Source organism: Embiotoca jacksoni, unplaced genomic scaffold, assembly GCF_022577435.1.
Source record: "Embiotoca jacksoni isolate LCO1_2020_lvr unplaced genomic scaffold, fEmbJac1.0.p SCAF_10, whole genome shotgun sequence".
In the NCBI taxonomy this organism is placed as follows: Eukaryota; Metazoa; Chordata; class Actinopteri; family Embiotocidae; genus Embiotoca; species Embiotoca jacksoni.
In genome coordinates, this window is record NW_027185230.1 from 16,227,342 (window position 1) to 16,253,570 (window position 26,229).

Sequence of the window (26,229 nt, forward strand, 5' to 3'; positions counted from 1 at the left end):
GAAGTTGTCTCTCTCAGTTCAACATTTGAATGAAGTGGAAACGTGAAGTTCGTTGCTGCTGTCGGTGTGTTCAGGAATGTGCGAAGCGCATTGCCAAGGTGTCTGCAGACGCCAAGCTGGAGGTGGACGAGGAGACGTATCTGAACCAGTTCAAACCCCACCTGATGGACGTGGTGTACGCCTGGGCCAACGGAGCCACGTTCGCTCAGATCTGCAAGATGACCGACGTCTTTGAAGGTTCGTTATCCGTGTTTACATCCAGCACACACGAGAGGAAGCTGAAACACGGGTGTTAAACTCTCATTATGAGCCTGAGCACCTTCACTGGATTCATTTAGCTTTACAGAAGAAACCCCAAGAATTTTACTGAAGTAACTCAATATTGCACAATATTGACGTACCTGTACTTACTATTATTTCAGCCTTATACCGTTTTACACTTCTGCACTACATTTCAGGTGGAATTGCTTCATACAAAACAAATGTTTGAATTTTTCGCATGAGTTTGACAGCTGTAGTTGCTTTTCAGATTTAACACACAAAAAAATAATCACAAGATAATAAAACACATACTTAAATATTCAACTATTAAACCAGTTTCAGGAAATCAGGCTCTTTGTTCACATGTCAGATGAGTTATTGGATACAAAATCTGTGGCGCAGAAATGTCTTCCAGAAGCAGAAATCATCTCACGACCCCTCAGATTCATCTCGTGACCCTTTGGAGGGGCTCCAACTCTAGATTGAGAACCGTTTGATGAAAACCTACAGCTGTGTAAAGTAGTTAAAACCAGCTCCAATTTATATGACATCAGCAAACAATCTTGTATCACATATATCAGTCAGAAAGTTTTTTTTTTTTTTTTTTTTTCAAATACCTCATTACTTTAGTTTTTGTAGGTGATCTGAATACTCAGTCTGGCGCTGCTGAGGTCCACCGTGGCCTTCAGAGTCGGTTTCACCTTTTGATTTCTTCACTTCCTCAAATAATTCATCCACTTGGAGAATGTGAGCGGCTCACCAACAGATTTATTATCTGTGGTTTGATTCCCAGTCAAATCATCCTCCCTCCAGTTTGTCTCTGAGCGCCAGCGGTGACCTCAGTTGTGAAATATTCATCGTAACAAGGACGTTTTTCTGGGTTGAGAAACTTGAGGGTGGTTTCGATGTGCTTGTGTGTTTTGGCGTCACCGACAGAATTAAGACATTTTCAAAATAATTCTGTGCAAATTTGACTTTGAAAATCTTTATTTCATGTTGAATTAAATTTCTTTCTGATACTTTAAAACTAAAAAAGGTCAGTCCACAAGGTCCTCATATCTCTGTGAAGTTTTTTGGAGTTACATTTTATTCACTGGTTATTGTGAAAACTTGCTTTTCCACTAACTAATGGTGGATTATGGCAGTAAATTGATCTCTTTAGATCTATTTGATGTGAAAATAACTTCCCACGCTGTGTATTCATGTGTAGGGAGCATCATCCGCTGCATGCGCCGTCTGGAGGAGGTGCTGCGACAAATGTGTTCTGCAGCCAAAGCCATCGGCAACACTGAGCTGGAGAACAAGTTCGCTGAAGGTGAGAAACATATTGTGGTGTTATCGAATTATTAGTTGTTAAGATTTAAAAAAGAATTTAAGATCAAATTCACGGCATTCACCCTCAAATGAATTTAGATATTTACTGAAATATTTTTGTTGGACAAAAACAACCTCTTTAGCTGTTTTGACGGATATTAATCAGTTTTCTGAGCTTTTATTGGCAGATGAATTGCTGCATTCCTGATTACAATCTTACAAGCATATATCTCTGCTCCGCAAGCTTGAGTCATCATTCAACCTTGTACATATATATATATATTAAAAAAAAAAAGAGCTGTTTATATCAGTAACAGTGAAATGTATTTGTCAAATTCTTCTGCAGCAGCTGGTTAATGCTTCGATACTTGTTTGGAAAGAGACTTCTTACTGTGACGGTTCTATAGGAATTTAAATGACTCATTTTCTGTTTAATTTCTCTTCCTGCAGGAATAACAAAGATCAAGAGAGACATCGTCTTTGCTGCCAGTCTCTACTTATAGCGACCTTTAGGTATGATGAACTCCCTTCATGTCGATCTTTTAGCCCTCCGTTGTCATTTTTTTTTCTTTTGTAATGTCACGTGGGGATCAAACTATGCCGTTTAGTTCTTAAATGTTCATTTGAGTTTGAGGTGGAAAACGTTTCCGATCATATTTTCTCATCACGTCTTTCCTGAACGTTAATGTCGCGTTGAGTCCACAGCTGAATTCACCGTCACTTCTTTTAGGGTGAATGCAGGCAGAGAACATTCAGCGTTCATGCTTTCAACTTGGTTTTTTTTGCTTACATGGACAAAATGTTGCATCACAAAACAAACTGATAAAACAGGCAAACTTTATTTCAATGTGACGACTCATGACGTCAATACAAACGCTCATCTTTCATTCGAGTTGCTGTTAATAAGTAAAATGGCTTTATTTTTTCCTTATTTTAGACATTTGTACATATTTGTAACATTGTTTTTCAATAAAAGTCTGTATGGTGATTTGTTTACATACAGATTATACAAAAGCACATTGTTGACTGTTTACTTGATGTTTACATTAGATACACAGGAAGCTGTAATAGCAGCAGCTGCAGTCCAGCGAAGGCAACACGGGACTTAAACTAACCGTCTAGTCTGCAACAATCTAACGTAACATTACACAAGCTGAGGGCTGAGTACCGAACTTCAATACCTTCTGCTATCGATAAATGCCTCCTCATTAGGTGACAAGTGTCGTTTTCTTTTTCTTAAAACAGAGTTTACAAAATTGGTATCGTAAAAAAAAAAAAAAAAAAAGTGTTTGGTACCAGTTCTGGGTTTGAAAATGAATGAACGATACTCAACTTCTTGATATTCGGTTAGACGGCTGCAGAATGAGAAGGCAGTAGTGGCCTGGAGTCAGCAGCTCCAGATGTGCAGCGCTGCTGCACTCTGGTCTAGGATCAGTTTTAAGCCCCCAGCACGTCCCGGCCTTTAAAAAAAAAAAAGGAAGAAATATTCCTCTTTTAATTAGCCCTTTAATTAACGCTGAACCGAAGGCAGCAGAGTTCTGAGACTCTGACGTTTCTCTCTGGGCGCTGGACACATAAAACTGATCCTAAATCAGATCCTCCAGCTCGCTGACTTCAGGTGAGGAAAAGCACAAAGCAGGGTTACATTCACAGGTTTCCAACCCTCCTCTCTCCCAGCAGTGGTCAGATCCTTTAGTGGGTGCATGCAGGTAAGTCTTCCCACCGTCTCAGTAGATCGATACATACTTAATGGTTCCCGTCCTTTCAGAATCTCTAGCTCCTAACCGACATCCCTCACGCCAGCGTTTCTACAAGGGTTGGACAGGTTGTCTCACCACGCTCCCTCCGAGACGGAGAAGTGGTGGACGAGACAGCAAATTGCATAAAATGGTACAGTCTTAAAATGTGAACAGGCCCGGTGAAGTTCCATGAGTTTCTTCTGGGGTGTTAAAGTCACCCACAGACGTACTTCGCACAGTAAATCCATGCAGGATGAGAATCAGAAGAGAATTTGCGTGAGATGGAAGGCTAGAGAGCTTTGATCCTTGCTGTGCGTTTGGACAGAGCAGAGGTGTCCCGCGACTCGCTCAGCTTAGTTGGGACTCGAAGTGGTTTCCATTTGTTGGCGTCTCCTGCAGGCTGGTGTGGGGGACGTCTGCTTTTTTGTCCACAGGCGGCTTGAAAAAGTCGGACACAAAGAAGACCTGCGGGACACGGAATTTAACAATCTGTAAACGCAACCAGAGCTTCGGTATTTGCAATCGTGCTTTGCTTAAAACCCCATCGCACGGGGTCAGTTTGACCCAATGAGAAAGCTCAGAGACCAACTAACTAACTCCTGTTACTAACGCAGTGCAGCAGAGTGAAGTGCACCCAGCAGGGCGGCGCTATAACCTTTGTGAGTAAGTAGTTCACGTTACGTCACTTGATCAACACGGTCATCGGAGTTGCACGTTTCTGTGATCACTGCTTCGTGTGCATTTGCGATTTTTACCATGAACCTAAAAAACATGAGCCAAATCCTGTGAGGAGGGTCGGAGGGGTGAAACTCCATCGGAACTTTTCCTGTTGACAGTCTGATCCCGAGGAACAAATCCGCGGTGCGCGACCTTACGAATGTCGCCAGCAAACCCAACTGGTGGCTCCTGAAGCGCCTTTTTCCCCTCACCTGCCTCATTGCCCCGTTCCCGGAGATTTCCTGAAGCATTTCAAGGCTCTCCGTTGCCAATTTGTGCTCTCTGCTCAAGTTTCAGGTTGAAATCGCAAATGTGCCAGTGGTCACAAAAACCCACGTAACTCGGGTGTTCGTGGTGATCAAGCAACGTGGACTGGAATACTTTCTCACCAAGGTCATCGCTTCTTTCTGGTCTGTGTACATTTCTGCGCTGCTGTCTGTTCACGCTCAACAGGAACAGTCTTAAGAATTGATCGCCTCTCGTATTTATGGAATCTGTACAGATAATTGGCTTTTAGCTTAGCATTAAGACTTGAAACGGGGAAACAGTTAGCCTGGCAGGTAAAAAAATAAATAAATCTGTCAATCTTCTCATCTAACTCTATACAAGAAATGTAATTATCCCAAAATATGAAATTACTGCTTTAGATGTGAAGTCAGATTAGCGGATCACTTACAACCAGCAGAGCCATGAGGGCCCCCTGCAGGTGTCCGGTCAGCACATCGCTCCAGTGGTGTTTATAATCGGACACCCTCGACAGCCCCGTGAACACGGAGGCGGCGATCAGGAAAAACTGGACGGTCGGCCTCAGCAGCCGCGCCCAGTCGACCTGCAGTCGAGCCTGCAGGTAGAGCTAGAAAACACAGAGCGGAGTCACGACGAGCTGGAGTGGACGAAGGAGGAAGAACTCCTGCGCGAGCGGCAGCAAAATGAGCAACAGATGACTCGGCTTCCACTTCCACCTCCATTACTGCAACGGACACGAGACGACCGTGAGGGAAAATGTCTGAGACTCGTTTCCAAACGTTCTGGAGGTGCGAAGACCTCGTGCTGGCCACGTTTCAATGTCAATCCGACCTTGAATGAAATTTTGCAGATGCATGTAATCAGGCTGTTTTATATCTGAAACAGAACCCTTAACCTCAAAGTGATCAAATGAATAACGCACCGCCTCTGAAGCAGGGCGAGTTATCTCCTGTCAGCTGAACATTGTGTTTTAATTGTGCCATAAACCCGACAACATCATTTGTTTGTGTTAAAAACAGGGTGTGTCGGATTTTTTTGGGGGGTTTTGTATTAAGGACAAGCGAGCAGAAGCGTCCAGATTCTTCTTCGGTCCCTTCCTGTCTTGACTTTATTTCTGACGCAAATGCATTGGTTTAAAGGATGCTGGTTTCTCATACTTGGACTTCCACTGTGGGAGAAAGAGCTTTGAACTCGTGCCAGAACTTTGTCCCTGCGTCTATTTATATCTGCTGGTGCTGAATGAATCAGCAGCCTGTAAAGTTGATCAGGGCAGTAAAAGCAGCTCTGAACAAACACAACATGGCGCTGGTGATAATCCCCTTTAGGTCATTAAAACTGCACAGAATAATCCTGAACCAGTCAAAACCCAAATAGTTTGATGTTTTGTGAAATAATAACGCCTTTCTTCCTGTTAAAGTGGAGGTTTTTTTTCCTCAGCTGTTGCTCGTGAGGGGATCGATGGCTTTCTCTCTATAACAGTGGAAACTTCTATTGTGTGGACTTCATGTTAAGTGCCCTGAAATAACTTTTGGAACCATATGAATGAAACTGAATGAAACTGAAATTGAACGTTTGAATGCATGAAGCTACAGTCAGAAGTAAATGATCTTATTTTAGCAAAACAACTGGCAATAATTCACAAATTGTCATTTTTAAACTTCGACTTGCAGTGTGTGGCGTTTTATTTATCTTCAGATACAACTGCCTGTAGTTTCATATTTAAATCAGTCGCTTCTCTTAGCTTAGCACGAACACTAGAAACAAGGAAGAGGACGATGTTTTTACCCAGTATTTACAAAATCCCTCTCAAGGACAGCGTGTCTCTTTCCTGTCATTATGCAAAGCTTAGCTGACTGACAGGAAGCTGGAGCGACATATTTACTGACAAGACACGTTAAAAACAAACAGCTGTGGCTTCACTGGACGTTATGAGGAGTTCGCTGAACTCAGACTTGTGATGACCAGAATATCCTGTTCTGTTTGCCAGTAAATCCTGAGCAATATGAGTGCAGATCAATATGCAGCTGATTGGTACTTACAGCGAGGAACAGCATGCAGTACATGGAGAAGGAGGAGTGGCCGGAGTAGAAGGACAACCTGCAACAGAAAGACAAAGGCAGGACTCAGTGCTCTGCGCTTAATCAACTTTTATCAACTTTAATAAAAAAAAAAAGTAAAAACCTGAAAACATCTTGTCGCAGTAATACAGGGGTCATTATCAATATCTATATCAACATCAGCATCTATATTCGGTGCTGGTACAGACGTGTTGTTACGGTAAGTGTGTTTGTTGCTGTGTGTTTGGAGAAGCGACTCCTGAGAGGGATGTTGATGGATGTGAAGACAGCAGCCGGCCTTCACATGGGCCCCCGCCTTAGTAACTTCCTGTTTATAGTAACACTGCTGTGGTTTTAGAGCACATCAAAAGAAACAGCCGTGAACGCACACACACACACACACACACACACACACACACACACACACACACACACACACACACAGAAATATTAATTAGGGCCCGAGAACCGAATGGTGCGAAAGCATGCCATAGTATGACTTTTTTTTCCATATTTTGGCAGACGTGCTATAGTATGACTTTTTTTTTTATCACTTTTTGGACGACATGCTATAGTATGACTGTTTAAAGTTGCGACTGATAAATGACTTAATCCATCGTCAACACTTAATCAACTAATTTCAGCACCAACAGTAATTGTTGGTCGACACTCTGTAACAAAACCCAGCAGGCAAATGCAATAATAATGACGTGACCTCTATGCACCCCCGTGGCATCAGATTTAAACTGCAGCACCGTGTGAGGGCTGCGATCTGTGAACATTTATCCAATGAAAAGTGTGTCACATAGATTCCCAATTTACAAATGAATATTTCTCATTATGCGCTCATGCAAATAAACACTGACCGTCGCCCTCGAAGTTAAACAGAGCTGAGTAGGAGTCATATTACAGTAAGAAAATCCTGGTCAGTCTACCACGACCTGGTCTCTCCTCTCCTGCTGCACACATTAATGTCTATTAGCGTCTACCAGACCATCCCACACACACACACACGCACACGCACACACGCACGCACACACGCACACACACACACACACACACACACACAACAAAGCAGATGGAAATATAATACGTCCTGACATTAATCTTAAAAAGCCCTGCATATCTGCCTCTAATCACCGGATCCTTCTCTTGGCCTGCTGATAAATGTTTGCTGCCTGATTGCTGCATTAAAAAAAAAGAAAAAGAAGCAGACTGCGGAGTCGTAATGGGGCTCCAGGAAACGTTAACACTGGTGCACCACACCCTGGAGCCCGTACAGTAGATAAGAGAGGGGAGGGTGGCCTCTGCTTTCAGCCCTGACACTGAGCCTGCAGCTCAGGCTAAATATCTGTTTAAGAGGGAAAGGGAAATATCCGAGAGTCGGAGTAAGCAGAATAAAATAAGAGAAGAAAGCTCCTCACACCCCATAACAGACCTTTGACACTCACTGCTCCTCTGTGGTTGTGCCAACATCAGAAGGAGAAGAGGAAATCCTCTCCTCCCTCCACTCTTCCTCCTGCTCTGAGCCGATAACGGACAAAGACCTTAATCTCAACAAGTTTTCCATTCCTGCCATATTACTCAGCCTCGGCATCTCCGTTCCGCGCTGCATCTTTATAAATACGCATCATCTGTTTACATCGAGAAACTATATGGTGCACGACTTATATCTGATGTTCTTCTCAACGATAACTTGTAAATGCAAATGAAGAGGATAAGCAAGCAATTGAAGCAACAAGAATGAAACAACATCTTGGGATCACAAAAACTAGAGCTCTTTCATATTTGCAGACCACATGCATTCCAAGCATGGACATGTTCTGACGGTGATGCTTTTTCTGCTGCCACTAATAATCCCCAGAAGCAGATCGCAGATCTCCAGAGTCAAATAGCAGAATTAAAAGCCTGCAGCGCTGCAAAACCTGAAAAAAGAGGATCAAGAGAAACCAACAAAAAACAACAATAGGCAAAAGATGAACCAGAAGTGAAAGAAATCAAACAAATCACAGCCAAGTTGTCTAAACCTAAGCCGTGGTATCGTTTTAGATGTGGTGACATCCCACTGATAATTGGCACAAACACTCTTGACCTCTTATATGACCGGCAGTGTGAAAAACCCTTGCCTCATTGGAAGTCCCTTCCCTATGGCTATCGCCAGGTCTTAAAAACATTTGAGATGAGATCAAGGAAAAAGCCAGCTGATAGTGGTAAGAGTGGCTCAGTGAAACTCAAAGGTTGAGCTCAGGAGGTCCTTCCAGCTAACCAAAAGGTGCTGCCGGAGGGTTTTGTGCGCACTAACCAAGCAGAATTTGAGCAATGGGCGCTACTGGAACAACCAACTAGCTCATCATTGCCAGGTGTCTCATTACACTACCAAAGTATGGTCCTTATAAAGTTCCAGTGGTACTCCGGAATGAGACAAGTCACGACATGACTGCCAACCAATCGTGTGATTGCCGAGCTAGTTTACCCCTGATTGTGTCATCCCAAACCCTACGCCAGAAGAAAGGAGTGACCAAAAAACATCTGCTAACTGTTCTGCTCAATGGATTTATCCAGAATATAATCATGTCTGAAAAATAATTGAAATATTTCTTCGCTTCTGTTAACGCTGCAAGATTTAGTCAACTGCATGCCATTGATCTTAAAATCCAGTAGACGGCAGTAAAGCCCCAATAGTGAGAAAACATAGGCCGTTCTACAAATACCAGTCGATGTGGAGCGCTCTGGCCCAATCGTTTCATCGGGAAGAAGCAGAACCAGTACAACTGAAACATCCCCACAGCGGCTCCATATCACAGAGGAGAGGACTGGTGGCCTAAACGGAGGTCTGCACTCTCCAAGTTCCCTTCCAGTTGGTTATGAAAAATAGCTGCAGCTTCATTTTCATTAGCTCTGCTTCCATCTCTCCACTCCGAGTACCATGAAAGAAGCAGTACACACCTGCCCTCGTTGACCATCCTCGTGTCTCCGGTGCAGGTGAAGTCCTCGATATAATCCCCGGATGAGCAGTTGATGAGTTTCCAGTCGGGTTTACATACGTCCAGGAAGTGCGGCCTGAGCCGGCCAATTGAATACTTGCCGATGTCGGTCAGAGACTGGCTCATCGCGGCACCGAAGAGGAAGGTACCGACGGCTTTGTAAACACAGGCAGTGTAGCTGCCGAAAGAGGACTTGGATTTGATGCGGTTTAGATAAACTAAAAGGCACTCGCCAAAGATCATCTGCAAGGGGGGAGGAGAGGACACAGAGTTAGAGGTTTGTACAGAAATATAAGATATAAAATGTAAATTAAAGATGCAGCCGAGAGAACAACAACAGAGCCAGCAATATTTCCTATTGTCAATTTAAAAAAATTAATAACTGTATTTGGTGTTACAAGTTTTAGCCAATTAAACATTACCGGTTTCAACTTTTTAAGCAAAGCTGAGCTAAATAAGCTAAGCTAAGAATCTCATGGCTGTAGCTTCATAGTTCAAGTTTTCTCATGTAATTCTCTGCAATAAAGCTCATAGTTCCTAAAATGTTGAACTATTTTCTAACTCGAGAAACGTTCATCTGACAATTCTGTTTTTGGGTTACTGCCATTTTTTTATTTATTTTTTTTCCAAGCTGCTCAAGCAGCCACAGGAGGATGTCCACTTAATACAACATAATTTAGTTTGATCTCTAAGGTTTGTGTATTTGTCCTGACGAGTTCACACAATGGCCCAGGACTTCCTCTGGTTTTACATGTTGTGGTTTTGGTGCGTGTGAAAGGGTTTTGTCGCTCTGCTCAGAGGTAAGAAGCGCAGAGGTTTTAAACTGCTCTGAAAGGCTCATATTGATGCTGAATGGTATATATATATTTTTTTTTTTTAAGATTTCAATGGAAGAATCAGCAACTACTACGGTGGGCCACTAAAGATTTAAAGATCTGCTTTATCTTCACTTGCTTCAGTTTAATATGATGTGCAGGTTATATTTATATTTATAAAATAAAAGTTACCTGTAAAGCTTTGTGTCGTTCACTGATGAAGATAAAACCTGGAGACCTTTTTAAAAAAAATAAAAGTACTGCACTTTTTTTATGACTGACAAGTTACCACGGCAACGCCACATTCTCTGCAGTTATTTAGGGGTACTCAGTTTCAAAATTGAAGTGTGCTGCAGGTCGTCTTTTTGTTTCATCCTCTAATGTTAGAAACATTATCTACAGCGAGCATATTAGTTTATGGTAGTTGCGGCTAAAAGCAATTAAAAAACGCATGCATACAATATTAGCTTTAGCAGGAATGATGGATTAAAAGAGAAGCAGCCTACAAGTGAATGAAGGTGAGAATCCAAAAAAAGAAAAGATGAGGAAGATAAAAAAAATAAATAGGGAAGATGAGTTGGAAGAGAAAGAAGTACAGGAGTGAACCGTTAGCAGAAAACAAAACATTTGCACTTACAGTGAGTACTGTGATGGGAATCATAACACCTCCTAACAATTGATAGGAAATGGTGTCCTCTTTAAGGGGGAACTTGATCGTATCATCATTACAGAAAAAGCCTCGGCGGAAAGGACTGTGTTTCAGAGTGAGTATTACAAATGGGAGTCCAGCTAGCAGAGAAGCAATGAGAGAGAAAAAAAATACAGGTTATAAAGGGACGTCACTGGGACTCCGAGCTCTACCCATCATGCAACAGTGTGTGCTTGTGCTAAAGCAGGAGACCACGGCATCCTCTGAAGGCGGCGGGCGTCCTTTCAGGAGCATCGTTAAGCAGGGTTAAAGTGTTGGCATGGCAACAGACAGGTAAAAACCGAGCTGGACTGGATGTTAATGGAGAAAAGTTAAACCTAAGAGCACAAAAATGACATTTGTGAGCAGGTTATTCAGCACGGCAGGCGAGTGCGTCTCCGTTACCGTCTCCTTTAGGCCGACGTCTGAGAGGATTGTGTTTCTGGACCGGCTTCTGTGACCGACACACTCTCGTTATACTTTGTCTTTCTCTAAAACAAAGTCACTCTCACTGTTGCTTCTTTATATCTTTCCCAAACACCCTTTCCGCCTCCTTAAAGACAACTCTCCGAATCCCCACATGTCACGTTCTACCCCAGCTTCCATTAACAGACAGTGGAGGATGAAGCGAGTTGTAAAAAATGCACTACAATAGAGTTAAACAAATAAAAAGTGTTACAGCTACAGAAGAGATAAATCACCACAGAAATAACCAAAGAGACACACACACACACACACACACACACACACACACACACACACACACACACACACACACACACACACACACACACATCAGCAGAACCTCCTCCAAAAACTATCGCTCTGCTCCAGATGTGCATTCCAGCTATTTTAAGAAACGACTGCACATCTGTGACACTGATTAACAACAGTTAACATTAAAAACAAAATGATCAGATGAAAAGCCCAAAAAAATAATTAAAATCCTGGCTCACTTTGTATCATCCATATTTAGATGAATAGACACATTTGAAGTTTGGATGTTTTGAGTTTGTGTGTTTTTCTGGACCGAATGTTCAGAACTCTTCACTGAAAATAATAATTTCTGGAAACTAAACACGGACTTTCAGGACGATTAAAATAACCATAAATGTTCCTCTTTTTTGCTGAGCAGAAACTCTGTCTACTATTTCTGTGTGTTTGTGGAGGGCATGTTTATCTATCCATATGGGGACTTTAACCTGAAAGCAGACTTATGGGGACATGTGTCACTGTGGGGACAAAAGTGAGCGACCCAGGGTTAGATTCTGCTTTTTAACAGGGTTAAGACTTAGTTTTGAGGTTAGAGTTAGGATGAGGTTTAGGTCGAGGTTAGGGTGACGGTTAAGGTTAGGGGCTATGGAAAGCATTACGTCATGACGATAGTGGAACAAGTGTGTATGCGAGTGTTTGGTGGATTCATAGTTCGCTGTAGGGCTGATTATATTTTCAATCAGTAGTTTTCAAGTGGACATCCTCCTTCAACGTCGGCTTGTGGTTCGGCACTTTTAAGAGTTGGTGGTGGTGAACACCTTCAGTAACGTCTCAGTAGCAGCACTACTGAACACGACACACACGATTTGGTTTCAATAACAGGCTGCTGTGCTGTTGTGATAGTTGCTATCTAAAGTATTGAACGGGAAGCTACCCGGCTCTGGATTTGTTCTTTAATGTGCTGCTCTAGCAGCACCTACAGACCTTTCTCACAGTAAATATTTTGATGTACGCAGCAAAACAAGGTGTAGCTGATAACATTCCTTCCACGTCGGTGTGGCAGCAGACCAGAGACCGAGCCCCTGGCACACCTTGGAAAATATTATTATCACCGGTGGCTGACGAGTCAACATATTTACCATGAGACAGGTGGTGAGTGAATCCAACCTGCCGTGAGTGACTCCTACTTACGCAGCTAATGGGCAGCGTGAAGCCCACAGTGTAGAGCACTGTGGAGGTGATTGTGCTGTGGTGGAAAGGGTACTTGATGCTGTCATCGTTACAGAAAAAGCCCCTTTGGTAAGGGCGGATCTTACCCAGGTTAAAGGCTGCCAGAGGCAGACCGCCTGTAGAGGGAGAGATCAGGAGCAGTTACCACAGAAAGAAGTCAGGGGGGGGGGGAACATAGCGGACCGATTGAAGGTGCCAAAACAACAAGTGTTAAAGTCTTCAAATCAGCCAGGTGGAAGAGAATCTCCGAGGACGATGGTGTTTATTAATAGAGCCCAACCGATTTAACTGACGGCCATTTTTATCATCCGATATTGGCCCATCACAGATACTGTATATCAGTATCTACATATATGTTGTCTGATATGAAAACATTTACGCAGAAAATGATGCAAAAGAAATATGCTTAGGGTAATTTAGAAATGGTTTTATTTACGTGTTTTATTTATATGAATTTATGAGTATTACATTGTTTGTGAAGTTCAGTTTCCGTGGACTGATGTCAGTGTGAACAATAGAGGTAATCATTCAACTGTAAACTGCGCTATTATTAAACCCCATCATCGGTCAGGTTCTACTCATTAGCATCATAGGAAACTGTACAGATGAGGGAAAAAAAAAAAGTAACAAATGGCTGAATCAAGTTTAAAATCCTACTGACAGAATTGAGACCAAACCTCCTCTTAGTTCTACTGAATAAATTACTTCTGTTTTTATCTAATGCCATTAAATTACCTGAAAACAACAATGTTATTAGGGTTCTTAAAAACGGTTACCTCGTTTAAAAAAAAAAAAGAAAAAAAAGACTAAATAACTTCCATAAACAGCTGGACACTAATAATTCACATCTGGTGCATTAGTGAGCGTTTACAACAGCAGGCTGGTGTTCGTGTGATTGAATTACAGAGGCCATGCTCATCATAATCAAAGGAAGCTGTAACCCAGTGTGACAGTGTGGCTCCTTCATGTGCTTTAATAGTCTTTAGACAACAACGGTCTGTGGAATAAACTCCAACGAGCTGTGGACATTACTGAGCAGTCCCTACAGATAAAATACCATAAAGATAACAGGTTACGCTAATTGATTGTGACTGTCCAAAGTCTGGATGTAATGCCGCTGTCATCTCTCTGTCTGTTTGGCCCGTTTAGCCCATCGTACAGTTCAGGAAAGACAGCCGTTCATCTGCTGGAGCAGAGAGTGAAGGTTTATTATTGAGCTGTAATGCACATTAATAAGCCACCAACTGAAGAACGCATGAAGACACGCCTCTGTTTATCCCCAGATAAACTACTTTTGAATTCTGTCTGGAGTTTCTGGGTGTCGTCTCTGCAGCTGTTGCCACCGTCAACTGTGTCATCCTGAGTTGACGGACCACAACAGCTGGAGACGGCAGAAAGGCGGAAACAGAAACACAGCCAGGCCGACGGCAGGACCCACAGGTCACTTTCTAACTGTAGTAAGCAGCTGAGTTACACTTCAACAAGTTCTCATCAAAGTAGCTCTGCAGCGGAGGGGCTTCACAACATCAACACTCAAACAGAGAGAGAGAAAAATGTGCATATTGTCACGTAAATGCCCCGTGGTGGTCTTCCTGTTGGTCTCACCAGCAGCATGCAGTTATTCTATTAACCACGTAAAATCAGGCAAAGTGGGACAAACTCTGTCTACTTTCTGCTCATCGTTCACATAATAACAGAGATCTTAGTCTGACATTTATCAAACGATATGCTTCTGAACTGCATGTGCATGTTTTACAGACTCTCGCACATTCCTGGTTATAATTGAACATGTTTCAATTAAAAGAATAAATCCAAACAGCGCACTGCGGCTGCTCATTCATTCTGCTCCTCACTGTGCACATGTTGAGCTGCAAGGCTTTTACAATATTTCAATTATGCAATTTAAAATTAATCTTGTGGTGTTTTTAATGGATATAAAAAAAACCTCAAAATACTGTTTAGGTTATTGTCAGTAAACTTGGATGTTTGAGCTTCACTGTGCAGTTTGAAGGCTCCTTTGTGTTCACCTTTGATCTGATTTATGAGTTCTGATCAAATCAATCAATATGCAGCGGACACATGAAGGTCACAAACACAGAACGAATGAACACCAACTTTTCAGCTGAGGATGACACATAACGTATCCAGTTTATATTTCAAATTCAGTTACATTTTCATATATTTTTTATCTGTTTCAATGAGGTAGAAGGAGATGTTGTTCATTTTAAGAATCAGACACAAATTATTAAGTCCAAACAAAGTATTTGTGCGAGTCTCAACCATGTCTGAAGAGCTACAAGAGAATCTGTAAACGTTTTCTCTCAGAAGAGAATATTTAATTCTAACAAAGACATGACAGATACCATAGGACTCAGTGAGGTAAACCATGATGACTTAATGATGTCATGACAAATCAATTATCCATAATTAGATTGAAAAGGCATGTGAAACAGTTCAGCCCTGCCAGCTGTTGTATCTAAATACAAAGGTTTCATTTAAAGACGGGAATAAAAGTCAACCCTGAAGTGAAACCGAGCTTTAAGTTAACTACAAACATCTGAAATTCTGTTTCCAGAAGGAACATTGACTTTACAGTTTCAGACCAGCTGAGGTGATTTTAGTCATTCTGCTGAGAAACGTGTGTTTGCATGAAGCAGGAAACCTCAGTGAGCAAAAGTATAGATGTAATTTATAAGTATCTGAACAAGAATTTAAATTGATGTCAAGAAATGAATGTGTTTGGCTTAAATTTTGATTATAAACATGCATACGGACTCAAAGCATGCCTATACAGAGTGAATGATTCAGGCCATAAAATCACCTGTAGAAACACGATATAAAAAAAAAAAAAAAAAAAAAGTACTTCAGAGTAATTAACCTAATAACAAATACAGGAAATGTTAGTTTTACTGCATCACATTATTGATTTTATATTGTCACACTCTAAAAAAAAAGAAAAAAGCCTCATTATTATTGATTAGAGCATATATAACAGCTGAAAAGTCGTTAACAATTTGCATACAAAGGAAACAATGAGATCACAGATGACATAAACACAATTTGATTAGAGGCACCTTTAGAATAAATAAAATCTGAGTGAATCTCTCCGCTGTACAGTCACCACTCCCTTCACGTGATGCCAAGCCGCTCAATACCCCGACAGCAGGATTAGATCTGCTCATAAATCCGCTTATATCAGGAACAAACAAGAACAAAGTGTGTCAAACACATACCCAGAATCAGACAGGCTATGTCGAGCAGGACAAAGGGGATCCCTTTGGTCTCAAACATGTTGCCTCTGGTCGGTGTCCGTGTCGACTCCTGTCTGCTGGTGCGTCCTGCGCCTTAATAACACAGCAGGGGGACGGATGCTCCTCCTCGGGACGTCGCTGTCGCTGCTGCTGCTGCTGCCGCCGCCGCCGCTTCCGATTGAGTGAGATCCAACAATCGCAGCAGTAAACGGACGGACACCTGTCCGGTGTCAGTGTTTGTAGCCGCTGAAATGTACGAGGCGAACACGGAGCCGAACCGTCCCGAGTGTCACCGTGGCCGTAGGCCTGGCGGTGCCTTCAAGTACCGCCGTAAATGTCGGGAATACGACATAGGGCGTGGTGCGTTCAAACGATGTCAACAGAGCTGGGAAAAAAAAAAAAAAAAAAAAAAAAAAAACACATAAAAATACACGTTTTATCAAAGGAAAACTTCAAACATACCTCCAAGGTTTTTTTTTTTTTTTTTTTTTAGCCCTTTGTAGTCACGCCAGATACATACCCTAAATTCACTCATTTAGTTGTGTTACGCATCGTAGCAAGTAAATGTTTGGCTGAAGGACTGTATTAGCATTAATATTGGATTCATATTTGGGTTGTGCGTCATATAAACAAGATACTCTGTTAAGCAGTCATTTCGTTAGCCTCCTTCTAAACAAGGTTTCCAGTCTTCTGGACAGACATGGATTTAAGATGCAACTTGACTGGTTTGTGGAGAATTAAGATATACACTTTCTTCCAAAATGTAATTGTGTGATTTTCACCCATATTTTGCTTAAGAATATCCCTCTTTGAGATCAATATAGAGGAACTCCACTTCCCTTGGTTCCGCTTTCCAATGTCCATGTAAAAATACTGCAATAAAAAAAAAGGAATACATAAGTACCATAGAAATTCAGAAAATGTATTTGTAAGTGTTTAAAACACATAAGAAAACAGTTATATATTTGCATGTGACAAAGATTAGTTAACCAGCAATAATCACACCTGACATTGTTGTTAGCTCACTGCCGCCATCTAGAGGTTTGGAGATAAAGCTACAGTAATAAAAAAGTGAAAATCAATAAATAATAGGTTCAAGCCTTCAGTCATTTCCATCACCTATTAAGTAACACATTAATTTTTCAGGCAGAAAACCGTATTTAATTCAGCTTCACATTAATTTGTCTAGAAAAACAATCAAAATTTAACCAGTAGATAATTATAAAATCTGGGAAATTAGGCTTTTTGCTTCAATTTACACGTACTGTATAATTTACATATGTATAGATTCATGATGTAATTTTAAGAATCATTGTGTAAGTAATTTAACTTTTTTGGGGGGAAAAAAAACATTAAGCATGACTGAAAACTTCTTTAATGCGTTTGTAATTATTTTATGACCCTCTAATAATTATAATCCATATGTTAAGTAACTGAAAATAGATATATACATTACATTTCTGTATTATAATGTGCTCATAAAGAAGCAAAAACAAGTTTTCTCTCTTCCAGTTCACCTTATTGTTGGATAAGACTTGATACTTGCAGTAGACGACTCAAAGAGAAGATACTACAAGAAAATAAACACAATGCACAACAATTGTTTATTCAACTAAATTACATTAAGTGAAAAAAGTGACTTGAAAATTCAAGAAATTCATCTGATATTTTAAGGAATGCTTCAATGGAAAACAATAAAAACACGAGTCAAGAAGTGCCTCTTTTGGTCATTCACCAAAAACACATCTCATTTTGATTTCCTCTGAGACTGAAGAAGTGCTGGAACAAAATTTCAAGACAGAAGAAACACTTTATAGATGACTATAATCAAACAAAACAATAGCCATCTGAGCCGTTGATAAAGATGGTAACCTACAGCAATACATGTAATGTCACATTTTTTTTCTCCATCTTTTTGTAAGTGTTTACATTTCTGACAGTCGCATTTGATTGACAAAAAAAAATCTTTATATTAAAGTCAACAATCTCATTCCGACTTCATCAAGTCATCGTCAATGTCGATAATTTGAATTTACTTTATCTATACATTATTTTGTGTGTTTGCAAATTAACAAAAAAACAAAAGTACATGTTTATGTATATTTTATCTTAAATTAAACATTTAAAAATGTATTTATCTTTCGTAACATTGTGGCCATAAACATCTCAGGCTTTTGAGAAAAACAGTCATTTCACTGGAAAATACCTCGAGATAACTTCATTAATGCCATATTTTCCTTTCACTCAACACAACTCTCACTTCATTAGAAAGGTAAATAGTTTACACATAATACTGTCCACTGCGGCTGGAATAAGTAAAGCAAACATCTTGAAACTTGTAGCTTTTACAAAAAGTTACAAACATAAATAAAGAAATGAAGATTATTGATCAATAATTTATTAAAACAAAAAAACATCTCTTACAAGGCCATCCCAGGCTTTAAAAGAGTCCTTCACTGATTGTTCACCAACATGCTGTTAATTTTCAAGTCCACTGGGTGGCTCTGTTTCCCTTCATACAAAACCTGTAGGGAGGTTCAGTTTTTACTGGCCATCCAGAGGAGACAAGAGTTCAGGTTTTATTCACAGAAGGCACAAAGTGAGGCTCCATGTTTTCTTCTGAAAGGGCTTAAAAAGACCTTAAATTACAGGTCCATGAAACAGGAGATCTGCTTAAAACTGTCCAACAAAACTCCACGTCAGTCGTGTAGATCCACGCCTCGAGCAGTTCGTCATTCTTAATTCATCTTTTGTCATTAAAAAGTAAAAAGTCTTCACATTTTGCATTAAAAGTAACGGTTGGACATTTTAGAAAAATCCCCCATTTGCTTTCTAGCAGAGAGTTAGATGAGAATTTTGACACAACTCCCATATCTTGCCTGCACTTGAACTACCTACCGCGCCTTTAAAATGCATATTGTTTATTTTATATTTGAACTCTATTTGTGTTTAATTTTATGCATTTGATCTGTTCTCATGAATCTCATTTCTTTTCTATATTTTAAAATGTTCCTTTATATCTGTTTTGATGTGAAACACCATGTAATTCTGTTGCTGTAAAACACTTTCAGCTGCATTTCTTGTATGAAAGGTGCTATACAAATAAAGTTTATTATTATTATTGTCATTATTATATCTGCATGCTACGTACAATGCTACAGTTCAGAGACAGTTACCTTGGCTGAGCATAGAGCCTGGAAACAGCCAGCTGGCTTTTTACAAAGGTGAAAAAATAAAATTCACCTAGTAGCACTTCTAGAGCTTACCGATCAACATGTTTTATCTTTTTTGCTTATTCCGAGCCCCAAAAATGAAATAAAATCACTAGAACCAGCAGGTGGTCAGCTTAGCATAAAGACTGGAAGCGGTGGGAAACAACTAGCCTGACTCTAGTTTCCAAAAGACCCAGGCTAGCAGTTTCCCCTTGTTTCCAGTCTTTGTGCTAAGCTAAGCTAAACATTATTCTGTCTGTAGCGTCATATTTTCTGTGCAGATTGCAAGAGTGTCTCCATCTTTGCATCTAAATCTCTGTAAGACAGTGAATGAGTGTGTTTCCCAACAGTTCGCGCGGTTCGCCTGCTCTGTTTCACCTGCTGTGCAGTCACTGCGGTCGTTACGACCCGACCGGCTGCCAGCCTTCATGTCTTCTTGGGGTTCGGGTTTGGCTGTTGTTTCTGCTTGCGGAGGTGAACTTCGATCTCGTGCCTGAAGAAGAGCATCCCCAGCTGGCCGTGCGAGGCCTCGTTCATGGCCTTGGACTGCATGCACATGCGGTACTGGTCGGGCGGGAGCTCATCGGCGCAGTGCTTCTCGTGCCACAGGTGGAACAAACCTCGGGACGGCGCTCGAACCACCAGCAGATTGCTGTGGAGGTACTTCCTGTAGAGGTGGACGTCTTCACCGCCCCACCCTTTGATGTCGATGTCAAAACCTCCTGAGAGAACAGAACAGACATGTGACGTGGACTTTTTATGAGAGGATATCATCGTCTCCTTTATATAGAAACAGTTTCTGCGCAGTTTATATTTTCAGTGATGTGTTCACTTCCTCTTAGAGGATGCCGATTATGACTCCTGATTAGTGTTTGCAGAATGTGATCGTTATCGTTGCCTGGTTTGTTGTTTCTTGAGGGGGCGGTGAAGACATTTTGGACTGATGGAAAGCAGTTTTTTTGACCACACGTGTTTAAACCTGCATCTTCAGATGTCTGAACCACTCGCGCCTGCTTTTGCTCGCACTTTGTGTCTCCCCCCGCAGTTTTTATTTTGATTACGCCGTCTGTCTCTTTTCTTTTTTTACCTCGAGCTGCAGGGCTAAACAGAGATAAGACAGAAATATGAGCAGAACTGATGAATTGTTTAGTTTGTTTTTTTGCATGTGCACTCATGGCCTGAAAATACTTCAGGTGTAGTGAAGACCACAAACCTGCACGACTAAATTATGCTTTAAAAGGAATAGTTTGGCATTTTTGGGACGCGTGATTCCCTTTCTCATCGAGAGTTCGGTGAGAAGAGATTAGACACTCATCTTGTAACAAGTAGAAAGAGTAGAAACGGGGGAAACAGCTGAGCCTGGTGGTACCAGACCTAAATTCACTGCATGAAAAGACGGCTCCACTGAGGATTGTTTCCAGTCGATGCATCCTCATGAGCGTAGAGCTCGGGTTCATTTTGAAACTAATGGAGCAGCTTTTAACCAACTGGCGTTGTCCACCGTATCATGTGTGCCAAAATGCGCCAAGCTGTAAACAACAAACACCGTTTCCTCAATGGAAGCAGAGTTCAACGCGACGTCAGGAAATGACTTGGTAAAGTTTCACCTCCTTGGCTTTTGTCACTTCATCGTAAACGTGTCATTTCGGCATTTTTGCTGGAATTGCCTTTTCAGAGGTGCTGGTAGGTGAATTTTTTTCCCGACAAAGCTAAGCTAGCTGTTTCCCTTTGTTTCCAGTCTTTATGCTAAGCTAAGTAAAGCCAAGATCAGATGCAGCTGGTTGTAACCAAGCGAGAACCAGCAGTGACGTCACCCGTTGGTTTGTGAACAGTCGTAATGAAACCTCAGGTTCGGATATTGGGCGTCTCCGTCTTGCTAGTTCGGAACCGTTTGGAGCAGGAAGTGACCATATTTGGAGGAACCGGGGGAGGCGCGAGCGGCGGGTCTGACCCGATCTGATTGGAAACCTGACGACACTACGTCCCGCCCACCGATAGTGGAAACCTGACTGCACCACAGGCCTGTCAATCAAACAGACACGCCCCCCCCCCCCCCCCCCCCGAAAAAAAAAAAAACAACACATCTTTTTGAGGCCTATGGTCCTAATTAACGACGGATTATTTTCAGAAGAACCGACAGAAAACGAACAAAAAGGAGTGACTTTAGCTAACAACACCAAAATGACAAGTGGCAAAAATTCAATGGCTTTGTATTTCATGAGACAAGTTGAATGGGAGTCTATGGAGCCGGAGGCCGTTTGGAGGTCACCTCTAGTGGGACTCAGTGGTTATTTTATACTCAGAAGCCAAGTTTACTTTTATATACAGTCAACGGTTGTAGTTTAACAGTTAACTTTCGGCCACTAGTCTTGTGGTCAACTTGGAAACATAAATAACTACACTCACTGGTATAAAACTCGCCGCAAGAAAGAGAGTAAGCGAAGGTATTTCCCAAGAATGTCAAACTATTAGTTTAAAACAGACTTTCAAACATCACAGTTTGGCACAGTTAAGTGGGAATATTTGTGTGTGTGTGTGTGTGTGTGTGTGTGTGTGTGTGTGTGTGTGTGTGTGTGTGTGTGTGTGTGTGTGTGTGTGTGTGTGTGTGTGTGTGTGTTTGGGCCCTAAACATAAAAACACTCTGAATTCCACTGTAGCCTCTAATTGATTTTACTTCGGAGGGAAACTAAATTGATGTAAATCTGTCTTGCGAGCCAATATTGCTCGCCCAGTACGCAGACAGAGAGGACATGGGGCGATGAGATATGCTAATATACGCCGCTGCTGCTCAGAGCTGTTTCATGGAGGGTAATATAATGAAATTTCCCTGTTAAGAAAGGTAATGTAATACCGAGCCATTTGTGCTCTGATGTTTTTCATGTCCATTAAGCTGTGGCGACATTAGCATCGCAGTGTGTATATTTTTTTTTTAGCTTTTCCTGAAGCCCATTTTTTCCCCGTGTTATGTAACTCTACACTGATAATCAACCCCCAACAGCCACTCTTTATGAATTCCTGCTTTGCTGAGATGCTGTGATAGATACGACTGCAGTGCATGTGAATATTGCTCTTCTGTCAGATTTACCTATGTTGATGAAGTCGGACCTGTATTGGCAGGTCATGCCGAAACCGAAATCCCTCCAGAATCCTGTGTCTTTCTTAATCACCTGTGAGGAAAATAACAGAGTTTTAGAGAGCTCATGAAAAGAAATATATCATTTCAACACACACTGGTGGATTTGCACGCTGAGCAGCTGGAGAGGGGGACATATTTCCAAACCTCTCAGCAATAGTAGCCCCACACTGAGTGGGAAATTTTCCACAAGTGGCTTGTGCAGAGTTTGTAAAAGGGAAAGGGAGAAGACAGATATGATTGGTCTTTGTTACCAGCTGTTGCTCCACAGGTGGGATGTGCTCAGGACCTCCATAGATCAGAGACGGGTTGTATTGGCTGAATAACACCGGGTAGAAAACCTTTTTACCTGAGATACAGAGACAGACAATTCAGCCATGATTTGATGGGAATGTGTTGCAACTCCATTTACCATTTACAAGGTTTTACTTGATCACCTCTCATTAGATTTTAGATGTCTACAAATACAGTTTGACTGGTCATAATAAGAATACGACCACTGAGGCTTGAAAGGCTTGTTGTATTGTGTGTGTGCGGCGTCTCACCAGCCTGTGTGTTGAGTCGGCAGGTGTTGAGGAAGTCGGCGGTGAAGTAGATGTCCACATCGCAGAAGAAAAGCAGCACGTTGCCTCCTTTCCAAGCTCGGGCCCCGACGTCGAGGCCCCGCCCCCGAGAAAACTCCTCGTCCAGCTGCAGCAGTGTGTAGTTCTTAAAATTTGCCTCCCTGTAGATACACAGAGACAAAAAGAGCGGTCAGACCGAGAAAAAGGAGTCAATTATCTTACAAAGCGGACAAAGAACAAAAAAAAAAAAAAAAGGAGATTACATTTTGGATGAATTTGAAACAAAAGATCTTATTCAAGCTCTTCTTGGTGAAACTGTTCTTGTAGCAGATGTGGAAAGGAAACAGATTTTATCTTCATTTTTACATACAATGAAAGATTTTTCTCATTTCTTTTGCTGATTCTGAATATTTCTCACTTTACATAAGTATTATTAGAAACTAGTTATTCAAGTACTTGACCTCTACATAGCTCCCTTTTACTGTATGTATATATTGTATTAACAACTGTGTTTATGCTGATATATTAGATATAAATTAAAACTGAACTGCTGTTCTTCTGTGTCATTGGTTGATTAATTTCCCTACTGCACATTAATTTCCCTCATTATACTTTGGGCGACCTATCACTGAACTATAACTGTATTTCTGATCTATTATTTCTGTTTAGTTTTAATGTTTCTCTCATTTTGCAAAACATTTCCACTTGCTAGAAATCAGTTTGTGGTGATTTATTGTAACAACTACTTGGTTTGAGACTCTAAATGAAATATAATTGTAAAATGAAAAAATGAGGCCCTGAAGGTGACTCCTGCATTTTCACCAAATCCAGAAGCTGTGTCTTATAAAAGGAATCCTGTGCCAAAACCCATCTTAAATACCTTTATTATTTATAATCCTGTTTCTGTCTTTTGTGCTTTTAGAATTTTTTCAACCCAAAAATTAAAATATAATGACCTCACAAATAATCTTCCAGACTCAGGCTCTTCTCACTCTGATTTTGGTCAAGCTTTAACTGGAACCGAAAAAAATTGCCTTCTCCATCAGTGGCCTGCCGTTTTCCAAGACTGTTGTGTGAGTAAAAAGAAACAGCTGGATCCAGATGTACACAGCTGTGGGTTTTTCCTCACCCATAACAATTCGTACTGTTAGTGACTAATCCTTTTCTCATGCATGCGCATACAGAGACTCAGACTCAAACACAAGCTTACGCACACATTTCCACCGATTTCAGTCAGAGGATACTGAGAAAAAAACTGGTTCGAATGTGTCATTCTGGAGTCAAACAAACGGGATGGAACATCCTCCATTTATGTGATGTTGGCCAACACAACACATGGAAAACAGTAGGCAGAGGGCAGGTAGACAGAGGCAGACACACACAGCTTTGTTGGAGAAAACCAGGATGACCTGGCGAAACATTTGGCCTGAGGCGGCTTGAATCATGCTCTCCACATTTCCATCTGTCTGCTCTGTGTGCGTTTGTGGCGTTAAATAGTGTGTATCAGTATATTTGTTCACGTTTGTTACTGAGTAAAAGCCTTTGTCTCGCTCCCGTCCTTTCAGCCTCTCACCATAAATAAGACATGATGAAACCTTTTGATCCTAAAATGCCAGAGAAACACAAATGTGACACCAGTTACGAGCTTCATATTCGTCTGCCTGAACAACAACTCCACTGGGCCACAAAAACAATGTCTTCATGTCCCAAATATGACTTCAAAACTAAGTGAAACTCTCAGATGTTTAAAATTATAAGATGTCCTCATGTACCTGTCCATTTGTGCTCATGTGCTGTCTGTCTGTCTGTCTGTCAGTCAGTCAGTCGGTGCATCATCGCACGGCCTCGACGTCTGTCAACGGCTGATGAGTGCAAACACAGTCGATCTGTTTCAGTGTCTGCACAGAGTCCCGGGAGAAGTGGACCCACCCGCTGGCACTGAACCGTCCACAGATGGCAAAGACGGAGAACAATAGCTGTGTTTGTCTCAAACAATGTTAATGCAACAGCAGCTACTCTCACATGTTGATTCAGGCTCAACTTTAATGGGGCAGGAAGTTCATTTGTCAGCGACGAAGAGAAAACCATAAACATTTGAGGCTACTTCCACACTAATATGATTTTATTTTATTACAGCGGTTGAAAACAAAATTCATTTTTATCCTGATTCATGAATTCATTTCCAGATTGTATGTGGTTTTGTTGAGACGAAAACGTTATGTCCTTTTTCCATTTGAACTATTTCTGTTTTAAGGGAAAAGTTTCACATTTTGGAGGATATTCATATTCACTTTTTAGAAAGCTCTACCACTCTTATACCTGCAAGCAGTTTCCAGTCTTTGTGCTAAGTTAAACTGAGTGAGTGTGTCAGTCTTCTCATGTAACTCTCAGTGAGAACGTAAATAAGCGTACCTTACCTAAAATGTCAAACTATTTCTGTAAAACAGATTCCTGGCCGTGTTGGGAGTCCTGTTTTACAGCAGTTATTTGCATACTCGTGGTGTGTTTTGGGGCCCTAAACAATAACACACTTTGGAGGGAAACTCAATTGATGTAAATCTGTCTGAAGAGCCAATATTTATAACTGATATGCAGAAGGAGAGGACATGGGCGATAAGATATGGTAATATATGCTGCTGCCTAAAGACAGTAAGTGAAGGAAACAGCTGCCTTGGCTCCGGCCAAAAGTTAAAAAAAAAAAAAAATCGGACCTCCAGCTAACTTGTTTTTTACAATTTGGTTTTCAACTGAATAAAAGATAACACAGTAATTAGTGAGCTTCAGAGGTAGATTTTACCTTTGGAGAGAGCCGAGCTGTTTTCCTCTTTCCAGTCTTTATGACCTCTTCATTTCTTATTCATTGATCTTTTACTCATCCTCAGGAGTGCATGGTGTGTGTTGGCCTGAGCACATTAGCTGCATAAATAATGCTGGCGGATATTTGTGTATTATGAGTGTTCTAACTACGAGCTCAAAAATATGAACGCAGTCGCCACCGTTGAATGTCAAATGAAATGAAAAACTCCACTTAATCTACGAAATCCCTGTTTTCTAAATTACTTTTTATATCTGCTCTTTTTCTTCCTTCTCACCCACAGGCATCACTGCCCCTTTTTATGGCCTAAAATAGTGAATTTGTTTACTGTAGGCGTGATGGCTGGTACCTCCTAGCAGCTGAATTGTTGAAATTGTGTCAGGAGCCCGAGAAGCCTGTTAAGAATGATCCTGTTGTGTCTCAGCAGCAGTTCTGATCCTGTTAGTTCTGCTCAGTCAGGACGGGGAGGGGAAGACTGACTGCAGATCTG

General features: G+C 41.3%; 3 protein-coding genes across 4 annotated transcripts in view; 1 reads left to right on the forward strand and 2 right to left on the reverse strand.

Annotated features, from left to right (window-relative positions):
* mtrex (Mtr4 exosome RNA helicase) overlaps positions 1 to 2,592 on the forward strand; it is a 19,380-nt gene extending 16,788 nt beyond the window's left edge. The window contains exons 25-27 of the mRNA XM_069169942.1: positions 75 to 237; positions 1,472 to 1,576; positions 2,026 to 2,592. Of these exons, the coding sequence (XP_069026043.1) occupies positions 75 to 237; positions 1,472 to 1,576; positions 2,026 to 2,078 (321 nt within the window). The 3' untranslated portion in view covers positions 2,079 to 2,592. The remainder of the gene's footprint in view (positions 1 to 74; positions 238 to 1,471; positions 1,577 to 2,025) is intronic.
* On the reverse strand, positions 2,393 to 16,335 carry plpp1a (phospholipid phosphatase 1a). Of its 2 annotated transcripts, none has more exons than XM_069169964.1 (6): positions 15,999 to 16,335; positions 10,771 to 10,922; positions 9,281 to 9,561; positions 6,317 to 6,374; positions 4,708 to 4,884; positions 2,393 to 3,779 (listed from the first exon to the last, which is right to left on the reverse strand). In XM_069169964.1, exons 1-6 carry the CDS (start codon positions 16,054 to 16,056, stop codon positions 3,663 to 3,665), a joined length of 843 nt encoding a protein of 280 aa, XP_069026065.1. In that variant the 5' UTR covers positions 16,057 to 16,335; the 3' UTR covers positions 2,393 to 3,662. The 2 variants fall into 2 exon arrangements, with proteins under 2 accessions (XP_069026065.1, XP_069026055.1); XM_069169954.1 differs by lacking the exon at positions 10,771 to 10,922 and adding an exon at positions 12,727 to 12,881.
* Positions 16,336 to 17,597: 1,262 nt separating this feature from the next.
* The window catches only part of csgalnact1a (chondroitin sulfate N-acetylgalactosaminyltransferase 1a), a 29,303-nt gene continuing 20,671 nt past the window's right edge, over positions 17,598 to 26,229 (reverse strand). Inside the window, exons 5-8 of the mRNA XM_069169974.1 lie at positions 22,907 to 23,085; positions 22,616 to 22,710; positions 22,314 to 22,395; positions 17,598 to 19,950 (exon numbers count right to left, since the gene is read on the reverse strand). Of these exons, the coding sequence (XP_069026075.1) occupies positions 19,655 to 19,950; positions 22,314 to 22,395; positions 22,616 to 22,710; positions 22,907 to 23,085 (652 nt within the window). The 3' untranslated portion in view covers positions 17,598 to 19,654. The remainder of the gene's footprint in view (positions 19,951 to 22,313; positions 22,396 to 22,615; positions 22,711 to 22,906; positions 23,086 to 26,229) is intronic.

What these genes read in the sequence shown, in the direction of transcription:
- plpp1a (XM_069169954.1), bottom strand. Translation starts at nt 16,056, where the DNA reads ATGTTTGAGACCAAAGGGATCCCCTTTGTCCTGCTCGACATAGCCTGT. An exon ending in CATAGCCTGTCTGATTCTGG is followed by an intron (nt 12,882 to 15,998) that starts GTATGTGTTTGA and finishes CTCCCTCTACAG; the next exon opens with GCGGTCTGCCTCTGGCAGCC. An exon ending in AGGATGGTCAACGAGGGCAG is followed by an intron (nt 6,375 to 9,280) that starts GTGTGTACTGCT and finishes TTTCTGTTGCAG; the next exon opens with GTTGTCCTTCTACTCCGGCC.